The sequence below is a fragment of the Schistocerca gregaria genome, chromosome 11 (assembly GCF_023897955.1).
Source record: "Schistocerca gregaria isolate iqSchGreg1 chromosome 11, iqSchGreg1.2, whole genome shotgun sequence".
Taxonomy (NCBI): Eukaryota; Metazoa; Arthropoda; class Insecta; order Orthoptera; family Acrididae; genus Schistocerca; species Schistocerca gregaria.
This window is the reverse complement of record NC_064930.1, coordinates 59,736,213-59,748,611: the sequence shown is the minus strand read 5'-3', so window position 1 is coordinate 59,748,611 and position 12,399 is coordinate 59,736,213. Positions and strand designations below refer to the sequence as shown.

The 12,399-nt window shown below is 38.7% G+C and overlaps 1 protein-coding gene across 1 annotated transcript in view; it reads right to left on the bottom strand.

Annotated features, from left to right (window-relative positions):
- Positions 1–2,680: 2,680 nt before the first annotated feature.
- LOC126295416 (synaptobrevin homolog YKT6) overlaps positions 2,681–12,399 on the bottom strand; it is a 32,986-nt gene continuing 23,267 nt past the window's right edge. The window contains exon 4 of the mRNA XM_049987895.1: positions 2,681–4,361. Within this exon, the coding sequence (XP_049843852.1) occupies positions 4,224–4,361 (138 nt within the window). The 3' untranslated portion in view covers positions 2,681–4,223. The remainder of the gene's footprint in view (positions 4,362–12,399) is intronic.

Sequence of the window (12,399 nt, the reverse complement as noted above, 5' to 3'; positions counted from 1 at the left end):
AAACATTAACAAAAATGGAATGTTACCAAGTGCCACACAATGGAAGCTGTGTATCGAGCAGATAACTAGCTGTTTATGTGTATCCACTGAGTCTGCACATCACTTCCAACATTGTATGAAAAGTGGTTGGTGGAACACAAGCAAAGAAAAGCAGTTGAAAGGTGCACAAAGGAGGCTGAAATGTTTTTGGAATTTTGCGCATTGTGTTACAGAGCTAAAGCCTGTTATACACAAGCAACTTGTTTCGACAATGTAATATTTTGTGCCAACATTCTTAAATGCCTATGTGACCAACTGAAGTACTTAACAGCCTACCAAAATCTCCTGCTTATGGCCCCAGAGGAAGTAGTCAAAAGCACAAGACTGACAAATCTGACACGACAAGAACTCCTTGAATCATTTATTCGAGTAACTTACTTCCTTAAATTGACTACAGGTAGCAGGTACATGTAATCCACTGCCAACCAAATCTTGAGTGGTACAGAAGTGTCAACAATTGACTGACTGTGCCAAATGTAGGGTTCCAAAATCCGAACAATGCCCAAGACAAAGCGCACAGGCTGAAACAGATAATGGTGTTAACGTCAAGTAACATCACAACATAACCTATTCTCACTGTGCTGAATCAAATTATAGCAACAGATTATACACTTTTGTTTCGTTTTTCGTATGGAACTCTACAAAGGCTGTGCAGGGGCCTGACTTTCTTTTCATATTAGTTTTCTGTTCTCCCACAAGATAGACCAATTATCTGAAAGGAAACGCTATTTAGTTTTCATAATACATGGAAAAAGAAAAAGCCTACATTGCATGTAATAAGGACATACAAAATAAATGTTTCTTAGTGATAATTGTTTGAACAGTAAAAATAAAATATAAAATTCACTTTATGAGGAAAACTATTTTTGACACTATTTGGCAAGATATTACGGATAAAGTAAAAAGGCGCTATTTGCTGTGTTATAAATACCGTCTGATGTGTTTGTATGCATATATTTTCTCTAGTAAATGAATTATTGTATTAGAAAGAGTTTGATTGACACTTTTCTATTCTTTCAGTTCTCAGCAGTGTGGAGAATTTCCATACACCTTTGTCTAGAACATCCACAATGAATTTGGCTTTGGTCACTAATATACTATATTATTATTGCTAGTTCCTTAAGTCTGTTACTATATTTTGCATTTCTGTAAGGAGAATGGTCCCTCATAACCCCTCTTTCACCCTTTAGGTGACAAACTGCTCAGGAAATTTGTAACAACAATGACCATTAGTTAATGGCGAGACACACACACACACACACACACACACACACACACACACACACACACACACACACACACACACACAATGTTTGTTTATATTCCTCTCTGTCACCCAACTGTACAGTGATACAAAGTTCAGTAATTCCCCTATCAAGAACATCATTTGTAATTTACAAGCAAACACGCATCAATAATATCAGTTCTGAGATTCATTAAGTACTCTTGCACAACAGAAACCATAAATGAGGTATGCTCCAGTGCTGCCACACTGCTTAGACACTGCTCTTTCAGCATGGATTCCACCGCCAGGGAAGAAATCTAACCTTCTGTGAATAAAAACTTGTGAGAGAAACTGACAGGGAAAGTGTAGGAAAAGGAAAATGATGTTGCTGGTATTCCTTTCAGTTTAACAGCTCATTTTAGAAACTCCTTCATAATGAAAAACTTCTATAACAAAGATTGGTAAGAAGTGAGAATTTTTAAATATTCTTGTTTTCTAGAGGCCCAAGATATCAACATATTGTTAACATTTGATTTTGTAATATTTTTTAAATTATTTACATATGAGTTTTATTTCAACTGAGTTATTTTTCTTTGCACTCAAAATGTCATCTGAAATCTGTAGATCCCGTAAAACATTTTGGATGAATGTTTCTTGTAAATTCAGATGGAGAGGCTATTAAAAATATTATTTTAGTATTCGAACTTCCCCTCAGGTGCAATTAACAACTGTGGGATCCTGTATCAACAGTCTTTGTTAGTAACAGACATTTGTCAAAAGAGGATCATATTACAGTGCCTCTGAGAATGACTTAGGAGTTTACAGAGTTATCTTAAAAGCTGAATGATATTTAAAGAGTCCTGTCGTAGTGACAACGTTATTTGCACAGGAAACACCTACAACCAAGCAGAATACACAATCTTCCAACAATGCACATGTTTTCGCCAGCATTATAGAGAACTTTCTGTGTCTGCTACAGAAAGTGTAATGTTAATGTAAAATAAAGTATTCCATAAACCCATCATTGTTGTAGGAAATGTTCACAGTAAACTAGTTGACTCAAACCAGTATGGAGGTAATAGTATGTTTTCATCTATGAGAGCTACATAATAATATGCAAACTGACTAAACACTAGTGTAATAAAATTTGTATACTTGAAACAAACAATTTAGAAGTAAAAAGAGATTGTATTTTCATACATATTTTGTCAAGTCTGAATAAACTGTAAATCCTTTGCAACTATTTTAACTTCTATAACAGAAATGTCCACCACTTAAATGCAGGCAACTCCATTCTCTTCCCATTGAAAATAGAGCATAATTAAAAATTATATAGCTCCAGGAAGATTTTCCAGCATTCTAGAGGATAAATACATCGGTACTGTGTAGTTCAAATTTTTTGAAGGCTGAGGGAAATCTCTTAAGTAGCCACATTTATTTAATTGTAGTACCTGTTCATTCACAATTTAAACAAATTCAATTTCAAGTACGTAATTTTTTTTCCACTCAGGTTTCTTTGCATCTGTGATGTCCATGTATACATATAAACAGAATAGTTGTTTCTTACAATTTCTCACAAGTTAGTTGACAATACTCAATGGAATGAATGTGAAAAATGCATTTCAATCTCCATCACTTAAATAATTTCAAGAGATCAAACAGTTTTGCATGCTAATACAAATAACAAACATCCACGAAAAACGAAACGACTGTAACTCCTGTAGCTGTAGTAATACCCACAGATTAACACACATTCTCACTCGCAAAAGAGACATACTTGTCAAACACTCATAAAAATTGCATACTTTGGAAGCAGCCCAATTATGCACCTACATGCACCATCCAACTGCTTGTACAATTTTTAACACAACCAGTGATGCCTTCACAGTTTGCACACTTTATAAAATAAAGCCTAAACTCCACTTACATGGGGAGATAAATATATTTCATATTTGTTTCTGACATACATTGTCAGCTAAGGTATTGTACTATGTATCTAACCTAACACCAATGTAGGAAGAACACCAATAAAATTAAATCTTTTACAGAGACAGTAGACAGTAGCTAAGAGAGAAATGACACGAAGGGGAACACACACTGCATCGCCCGCGGTGTTTCGAGACCGGCGGTCAGTAATTGCTTCCGGAGGGTTCCCGAACCAGTGGTCTGGGACCAATTCCAGAACAGCTTAGAGCGGCTTTTATATGTTGTTTGCAGTCCAAAGGACAACTAGTGCTTCAAAACACAGCAGCAGCAATGCAAGGAAAGGAGAACACAATACACTGAACCGCAGGCAACAACAGTCCAGCTCTTTTCTTGACAGGGGCTATATACTATAGGCAAAAAGGAAAATTGCTTCTCGGGAGGGTTGGGGATGGGGAAGGGGGAGAGGGGGGGGGGGGGGGAAGAGAGAGAGAGAGAGAGAGAGAGAGAGAGAGAGAGAGAGAGAGAGAGAGAGAGAGAGAGAGAGCACGGGAACTCACACTGCATTCCCACAAAAAGTTGAGAAGTATTTGGAATTCAGTAAGAAATCTTATACACGACTACACATCGAATGACAGAGACATTTCAGAAATAAACTGGCTGCACCTGACAACTATCGTACAGGAAGAGATTAAATAATTTAAAACATGGTAACTCAAATGCTACATAAAATAACAAGCTTGTAGGCAATGAGGTGCACAAGAAGGGGGAAGGAGGAAGGGAGGGGGGGAGGGGGAGGGGCAAACATCTCTCAATGGGGGCAAATGTCAGCACATTATCAATGTCGCGACTCTCCACTCACAGCTTTCGAGTCGCTTTCGCAAATCGTGCCGGCGGCAGACTCGCTTCCATTACGCGGGGGAAAGGGGAGGATCGGGGAGCGTGTGCACCGGCAGGAACAGACAGCGGCACGCCTCCGCCCCCGGAGCAGCCTTCCCGAAGTCCGTGTGCCGCGCCACAGCCGAGCACGCCCCGCCTAGCCGAAGCTGCAGCAGGAGTTGGTCTTGCGCGCCGTCTTGTAGAACGCCTTGCTCTGGATGCTCAGTCCCTCCGACTTGGCGACCAGGTCGTCCAGCTTCTCGCCGCGCTGCAGCACCGCTTCGATTGTGTTGTGCTGGAATGTGAAATGGACCACTTTATGTAATCTAACACTGGAAACTCCAGCTAGGTAGCAACTTGGTGCACTCGATATGAACAGACATATTTATGGATGCGTCTAAGAGGCGGTGATTGACATCTAGGAAGGTGGTTCGCTAAGTTGAGAGGATCAGATGAATTGAACTTGGGAGTAGGTGTTGAGGTTATGGAGGAAAGAGCGAAGGTTATCCCTGCCCCAAGCCAAAAATCTCCCCTTCCCTCCCTTAAAAAAATGGGGCGGGCAGGTACTATGGAATTATAATATAGGCCTTAACAGATTGTGGTTCACAGGGAAAATGCAATCTGTCTACAAAGCAGGTTGCTTAAAAATTATATAATATTGCTCAAGTTTGTGGTACCTATAGCAAATTAGACTCACAAGGGAGAGTGTACGTACACTAAAGTTACATTTTCCTTGCCTCACCATAGGCCTTCATGGGAATTATAAAACCTGTAGTTTCAGATGATTTAAGATAAATGCTAACGATCTGTGAAAACTCACTAACAAAAGTTAGCAAGCAGCATTAAGGGGAGTTAGAACGGAAAAAAAAATTTTCACATTATCTTAAAATTTGCAATTTTCTGAATAAAATTATATGTGTTGTTTTTGTGGTTTTCAGTCCTGAGACTGGTTTGATGCAGCTCTCCATGCTACTCTATCCTGTGCAAGCTGATTCATCTCCCAGTACCTACTCCAACCTACAGCCTTCTGAATCTGCTTGGTGTATTCATCTCTTGGGTCCCCCACTACGATTTTTACCCTCCACGCTGCCCTCCAATACTAAATTGGTGATCCTTTGATGCCTCAGAACATGTCCTACCAACTGATCCCTTCTTCTAGTCAAGTTGCGCCACAAACTCCTCTTCTCCCCAATTCTATTCAATACCTCCACATTAGTTATGTGATCTACCCACCTAATTTTCAGCATAAAGAGATACACTGTGTTCGACATGTGGCATGTTAACTTACAGATGATTAAGTACAGGCAAACTCGTCAGAATCTAAAACACCCATTAGTGCTTTGAAGATTAAAATAAAACATTGTTATACACAGTTTTTTCAAAACGAAAGTGATGTAAATGGTAGGTTAGGTTATATTCTGATAGATTTACATATCATAAAAAGGGTGTTAGGTGAATGTGTGTGTTGTAAAATATGTGGAGGGCCAGTTAGTTTACATGAAGACAGTGAGGTATCAAATGGACTAGCCAGGGAACTTATTAATTGTGCCAGTTGTAAATATACTCATTCATTTTGGAATTCTTATAAGGGTAAAGATAATTATTTTGAAGTAAATGTTAGTTGGTTTTATGGATTGAGAGCTATTGGCAAAGGACACACTGCAGCAGAAACAACGGGTGCCGTGATGAATATGCCAGGCCCACCTTGTAAAATTGACAAGTATGCAGGATTTATTGGAGCTGCTGAGGAATCTGTTGAATGTGAGTCAATGAAAGGTGCTGCAAATTGAAGCTATTGAAATAAATGACTAATATACCAGTAGCTTTTGATGGCACTTGGCAGAAGTGCGACTACAGTTCTAAGAATTCTGTCGCTACGGTAACCAGTGTGGATACTGGAAAGGTAATAGATTCCCAAATTTTAACCAGACAGAAATTATGAAGGAACAAGTGGTGGTATGGAGGCCTCTGCAGCTATTGAAATTTTTAGTCAATCTCTGAATGAAGGGGAGTGTGTTACACTAAGTTCTTAGGTGATGGAGACTCAAAAACATAACAGTGTAGTAGATACTCAGCCTTATGGTGAGAAGATTATCACAAAACTGGAATGTGTTGGTCATGTCCAGAAGAGGATCAGCACCAGATTGAGGAAGCTGAAACAAAGTTTGAGAGACAAGAAACTTTCTGATGGTAAAACCATAAGACGCAAGCTGGCAGACAAAATGATTGATGAACTACAGCAGTATTATGGTATGGCTGTCAGAAATAATACTGAGGATTTTTTGAAAATGAAGCAGACAGTATGGGCTATCTTCTTCCATAGACTGTTGACTGATGAAAAACCAGTACACCACCTCTGCCCTCCCGGACCTGATTCCTGGTGCAATTACTGCAATGCCCAGTACTCAAACAGTTCTAACAGCCATAAACATTCCATCCCAACAGCATCACAGATATCATAAAAGCTATTTACAGAGACCTGGCAAATCCTGAATTACTGAAGAAGTGTCTGCACGGTCAGACTCAAAATCCCAACAAGTCGTTCAATAATCTTATATGGACCTGCTTACCAAAAAATGTTTTTGTTGGAATGAAGAGACTAAAGTGGAGGGTCAGTGATACTGTTATTGCTTTTAATGATGGCAACATTGGTAGGGTGAAAGTGCTACAGCATATGGGAATTAATGCCGGAGCAAACTGCATCAGAGAACTTGAATGGATGGACAATGATAGCATTGATAAAGCAGAGTATGCAGCACAGTTGCCCACTAAGGAATCCAAAAAGAAGAAAGGAAGAAAAAACTTGGAAAAGATCAAGAGGATGATATACAGTATGGTGCAGGGTGCTTCCAAGTGACTAAAAATAAACAATTAAGCATATATTAAGTGAGGTAACAGTCTTTTAAACTTTAGAAGCCGTTCCTGAAAATTTACGTTTTCTGTTGCATTTTTCCCTAAATCTCAGTAACCACTTCAAGTAGAGTATTCAAATTTTCAGGGAGTAATGAGATGCATATCCTGAAGCTACTGAACTAAAAGAACATAATGTTATATATAATTAAGATTATTTAGGCTAACGTACAGAAAATTACACAAAATTTTAACTGCAGTTAAAAAATTGTATTTCTGAAAGCAGTGGCTGAAATGCAATTATTACAGTTCAGTAGACTTGGAACACACAGTTTAATGTCCTGTAAAAGTTTCACGACAATGGCTACAGTGGTTCCTGAAATACAGGGAAGCCAAGTCACTAAATTTAACATTGTCAAGATAGGGCGTTCCATCTCCCCTTAAATGAGGAATTTACTCCCATAGGAATTGTGATGACAAGTTTAGACACTTTACTCTACACACAAAGGCATCTAAGCATCTATTTATTTATTTACCTATCTGGGTCAAAAGCACACTAAAATACAATTAATAAAAACTACAATCCAATATCATTACAGATAATTTCATGCCTTATGAGACCAATGTTCAGCAACCAGAATGGCACAGTTATTTGCTGCAATCTTGTCTTCCACAGCACATGGTTCACTCAGGATACTGCAGGCCAACAAATGTTCAGAATCCCACTTGCCTCACATTCACAACGTTCATCATCATCGATAGCCCACTTCTTCAAATTAGTCTCTCACCTTGTCACCTCTGTTCTCAACCTGCTGACAGTTTCCCAGCCTGAAGCTAGCTTCTCTTTTGCTGTCCGTAATCATCCAGAAGACTGTTCTCCACAGCTCAGTACGGTGGGCTTTTGCTGAGCTCAGAATTGGTGCAATTGTAAATAGGAAGCTGCTTCTGGATTTCAGTCGTGACGGATAGGTGAGAGTTCTGAACAATGGATGCTCCAGATATGTTCCTTGCTTCTTGTTTTCATTATCTACTGCCGCCTTTCTTATATCTGGAGGTGCTACTCTCATGAGTGGAAATGTCTTAAAACTTTGTAAATGAATTATATAAAATTTTTTAATGAATATATAGACACTAGTTCAGTTACTGCAGTTACCAGAGATTAATGCGTAAAGCATTTGCTGAACAAAAGAAGTTTTACGCTCTTCGTTTATTAATTTTAGGGTAAGTTACCTTTCGCTGTTATCCCGTGCTAGTGTCAAGACGTGTTGTGCCATTTCTTACTGATAAAATTGGGTTAAATAATGAAAGTGATTTTGAAGCAGAGCGATTTCGTCTTGTGATACCATGGGTCCCAGCTCCTGAAATTCTGGAAAATTATTACTATTATTTTAATTTTATGCAGAGAATTTAGATGGAGGCGACGATCTTCACAGCGACACTGCTTAACAATAGAGGTATGTGAATGTGTTCATCTTTTTCCTTTCGTGGCCGCTACCGTCAATTTCAATATATTTGCCACGAGGGATGATTGCACTCAAAATGTACCTGCCTCTATCTTCTTCTTCTTCTTCTTCTTGCCCACTCATTCGCGAATGTACATGTCCTTTTTATTTGATGCAGTCAGTCGGCCGTATTCTTTAACAACATTATTTGTAATATTCAGTGGCTTAGTTTTCACAATTTATCTTTGCCTGTGTCACAATAGCACTTCATGTGAAATATTTATTATGCAACATCCACAATAACTTTTCTTTCAAAATTTCGATGACCGACTGAATGAAGATTTTTCTAACAATAACAATAGTAACAACTGTTATCCGTTATGGATGAGGATCACCCGACTGTGATGAATAAAGGTTTCTTGGCATTACGGCAACCACATGCCTTTTGTTTTGTTCTTCAATTTTTTTTTAATTATCCTATTGCTGGTTTCGAACCACCGAGAGATTCATTGTCTGCAGCAGTGTGGGGTCCTGTAGCTGTGGCCAGATGCATAAAAAAACATGACCACTGAGTGGGTCGAGAATTATTCATGTTATGAGGTAGATTTTGTTGCATTACTTACAGTTATTAGTATCCATTTGTCGGATGTTGGGGTACACAGTATTCTGGACAACACAGTATTTTCCGATGATGTTAATTGTAGTGCACTTTACACACTTATCCACAGGTAACATGTTCCGTATGCTTTAAAAAAAGTAGCCGGACGGAGTGGCCGTGCGGTTCTAGGCACTACAGTCTGGAGCCACGAGACCGCTACGGTCACAGGTTCGAATCCTGTGTCAGGAATGGATGTGTGTGATGTCCTTAGGTTAGACAGGTTTAAGTAGTTTTAAGTTCTAGGGGACTGATGACCTCAGAAGTTGAGTCCCATAGTGCTCAGAGCCATTTTTTTTAATGTAAATAATCCAGGGAGTATAGCTAAAGTTATGTCACAGTATCTCTCTCTTCAGCTCTTTTAATACACACTGGCATCAGTATGTATGTATCTATTTCTTTGTTGCAAAATTAACATGTAGCAATATGGTAAAATTGACATATGCAATTTATAAACTCTAATCTCTTTATAAAACCTCATAATGTGAACAATTCTCGCCCCACTCAGTAACTACATGTTTCGTTTATACAACTTGCCACAGCTACACGACTCCAATACTGCTGCAGTCAATAAATAAATAAATATGTACTATCTGATGACAAATCGCTAGGCGGTCCGAAACCAGTAATGGGATAATAAGAAAAAGGCACTTTGGAAATATCTTGTTGACTGGGGCCGGTCTTAGGCACACTGCAACTATGTGGCAGCCTGGAGCCACATCAACACGGTTAGCATGTGCAGAGTTCCTCCAGATTGATGCAGCATACTCCCCAGCAGAGAAACAGTGTGAGCACCGAAGTGCAGATGACGCTGGGTTGCACTTCCCGTGTTGTGCTTGTCAGCTTGCAGATAAGGTGATTCTGGTGCGTACCTTCTGTCTGGTCGCTATACGTTGTTGTCTGTAGGTTCAGGCACAATCCAACTTAAACCAAGGTACAGGGGGTGGGCACTCCAATTCAGAGTGCGTGCTTTCTCCTCATATCATTGTGTATGTAAAATGCACAAACTAGAGTTTTGTCTGTGTTGGGTTTCAAGCAGCCCTCTTAGTAATAGTCGTCATTCTTCCCATAGTCAGTAAACACAGGCAACAGGAAGAAGTGCTAATTCCTGCGACAATAGGTAGTGCCCTCTGCTCGCCTTGGTCAGCAGAGTATGGATGCAAACGGCAGGTAGGCAGATGGTACATATCCGAACACAGCAAGTGATAATGTGATAATTGAGGCAAGAGTGCCGCACGGGGGAGGGGGTTAAATCTGTAGAGGGAGACGGTCATCAAAGAGTAAAGGGAATCTTTGTTTTTCTTAAAGAATCTTTCTTTATTCATCAACACCTCATTTGTTCCCCCTCAAATATAATACGCATGTGCCAGCAAATTTTCCAACCTTGGAAGCACTTCTGGAACTCATTTTTCATGACAGTGTTCAGCTCCTTCAGCGATTCTGTTCTTACCTAATCAATGGTGGTGAACTGACATCCTTTCATGGTTCTCTTCAAACTCAGGAACAGAAAGAAGTCACAAGGGGCCACATGCAGTGAATACGGTTCTGTTTTTTGCCAAAAACTCACGCACAAGCACTGAGGTTTGAGGTTTTGAACGTTTTCTTCGGATTGCTTCAGCAAATGGCGCGTAACTTTCAGGTAGTATTCTTTATTAAACCATACAACCACAAAACAGGAACTCATGATACACTGTCCCACTGTAATCAAAGGAAACAGTGAAAAAAACCTTCACATGTGATCATTCTTGTGATGAAGCAAGCTGAGATAATTTTAATTCCCCTCTTGTTTTGTCATCTGCCTCCTTAAAATTCAATTTTTCCCTTTTGACTTAATTAACATATGTGAGTATAATCTGCATTTTCATAAAAGAGAAAGTTTGGCCCTTAATTTTACAGAATATAACACCAGATCTAATTTTGTGTTTAGTTTTATGTATGTAATTTATTTTCTAATTTATTTTTACTATTACTAGTTAGTATCTTTCATTATAGGGCGAAATCAGTAATTGTTTCGTAACTTTTTCTGTTGTTGACATATAAACAAATATAAATTCTGCACTAAGTATAAACATTTGGAGGAACAACTAATAGTAATTTAAAGGATCTATTAGAAAACATGTTAGTAAAGCCAGCCCTTAATTCCAAATTAATTAACAGTTTTGTCAAAAGTATTGTTTGCATAATTATACAGGTTGATTTCATCATTTAAACAAATAATTCAGCCTAACTCTTTAAGAAGAAACTGTTAAAAAGAACGAATTTTTTGATGTATTCAGTTAATTTAATGAGTTAGGTTTTAATTGTAATTTCTGTAAGTCAAATTTCAAACAATATGTAGTTTCAGCACCTATTATTGTGAGGATATATAAGGGCCCGATTTTTGTTCACAAGACAGTCAGTCCGTCCAAGGCAGAGTATCAGACGAGGAACTTGTATTGCATAGAATGCAACAACTTAACAGTGGAGTAAGTGTTACAACAATAGGCCATGTGTTGAAGCTATGACAGTGACTGTTCAGTTTATTTGAAGGACTGAACTATGTGGTTATCTTATTACTGCTCGGAGATGTTCAACAGTACACTATTGTAGCAGTATGTGGAGGTTTGCCTGCGAACAATTAATGAAGCTTATGGAAAGTTTAAACAATAGTGCACTGGCCATATATTAAATGTGTGTATGGGGGAGGGGGGGGGGGGGGTGAAAAGTGAAAGTAAACATCTGTGAAATACAACTGTGCTAGATTATTTACAGTAGTCAGTGTCCAAATTACAAACCCCTTTTTATCAGGCAGTGCAGCAATGCAGTATATCAACACTGAGGACAACAAATGAAACAAAGAAATAAAGCAGAAGGAACCACTACAAACTTCATGAATTTTTTTCAGTTTTGGCTATTCAGGCAGTTTCCATCATGGCAATAGGGCCCCAGTTTTGATGTCATACCTGTATACCCATATTTAGTCAATGGTTTAACCTTCTGGGTTGTTGTTGATGTTATTCACCAATTACTAAGTTATGCCTATGCGACGTCTTTTTTTTGTCAAGATTCAACTATTTCGAAACAAACTTTACTTCTACACATTTCTGCCCAAAAGATCTGAAAAAATTACTTGGCACGAGTCACAGGCTATGCCAACAGCAGCAGCAACCTTTCTTATGGTGATTCGGTGATTTTACAGAACCATTTTCTTTACTACTTCCACACTGTCACTAGTACTTTATGTGCCAGAGCACCCATAGCAGACGTCTTCACGACCCTCTTTGAAACTTTTACACCACTCGTAAACTCATTGTCTTACACATAGCAAATCTGAATACAATGCTGAACTTTATTCTATCCTTCAAGCAAAATTTAACGCAAATTCTTTGATCCATCCTTTTCAAAAG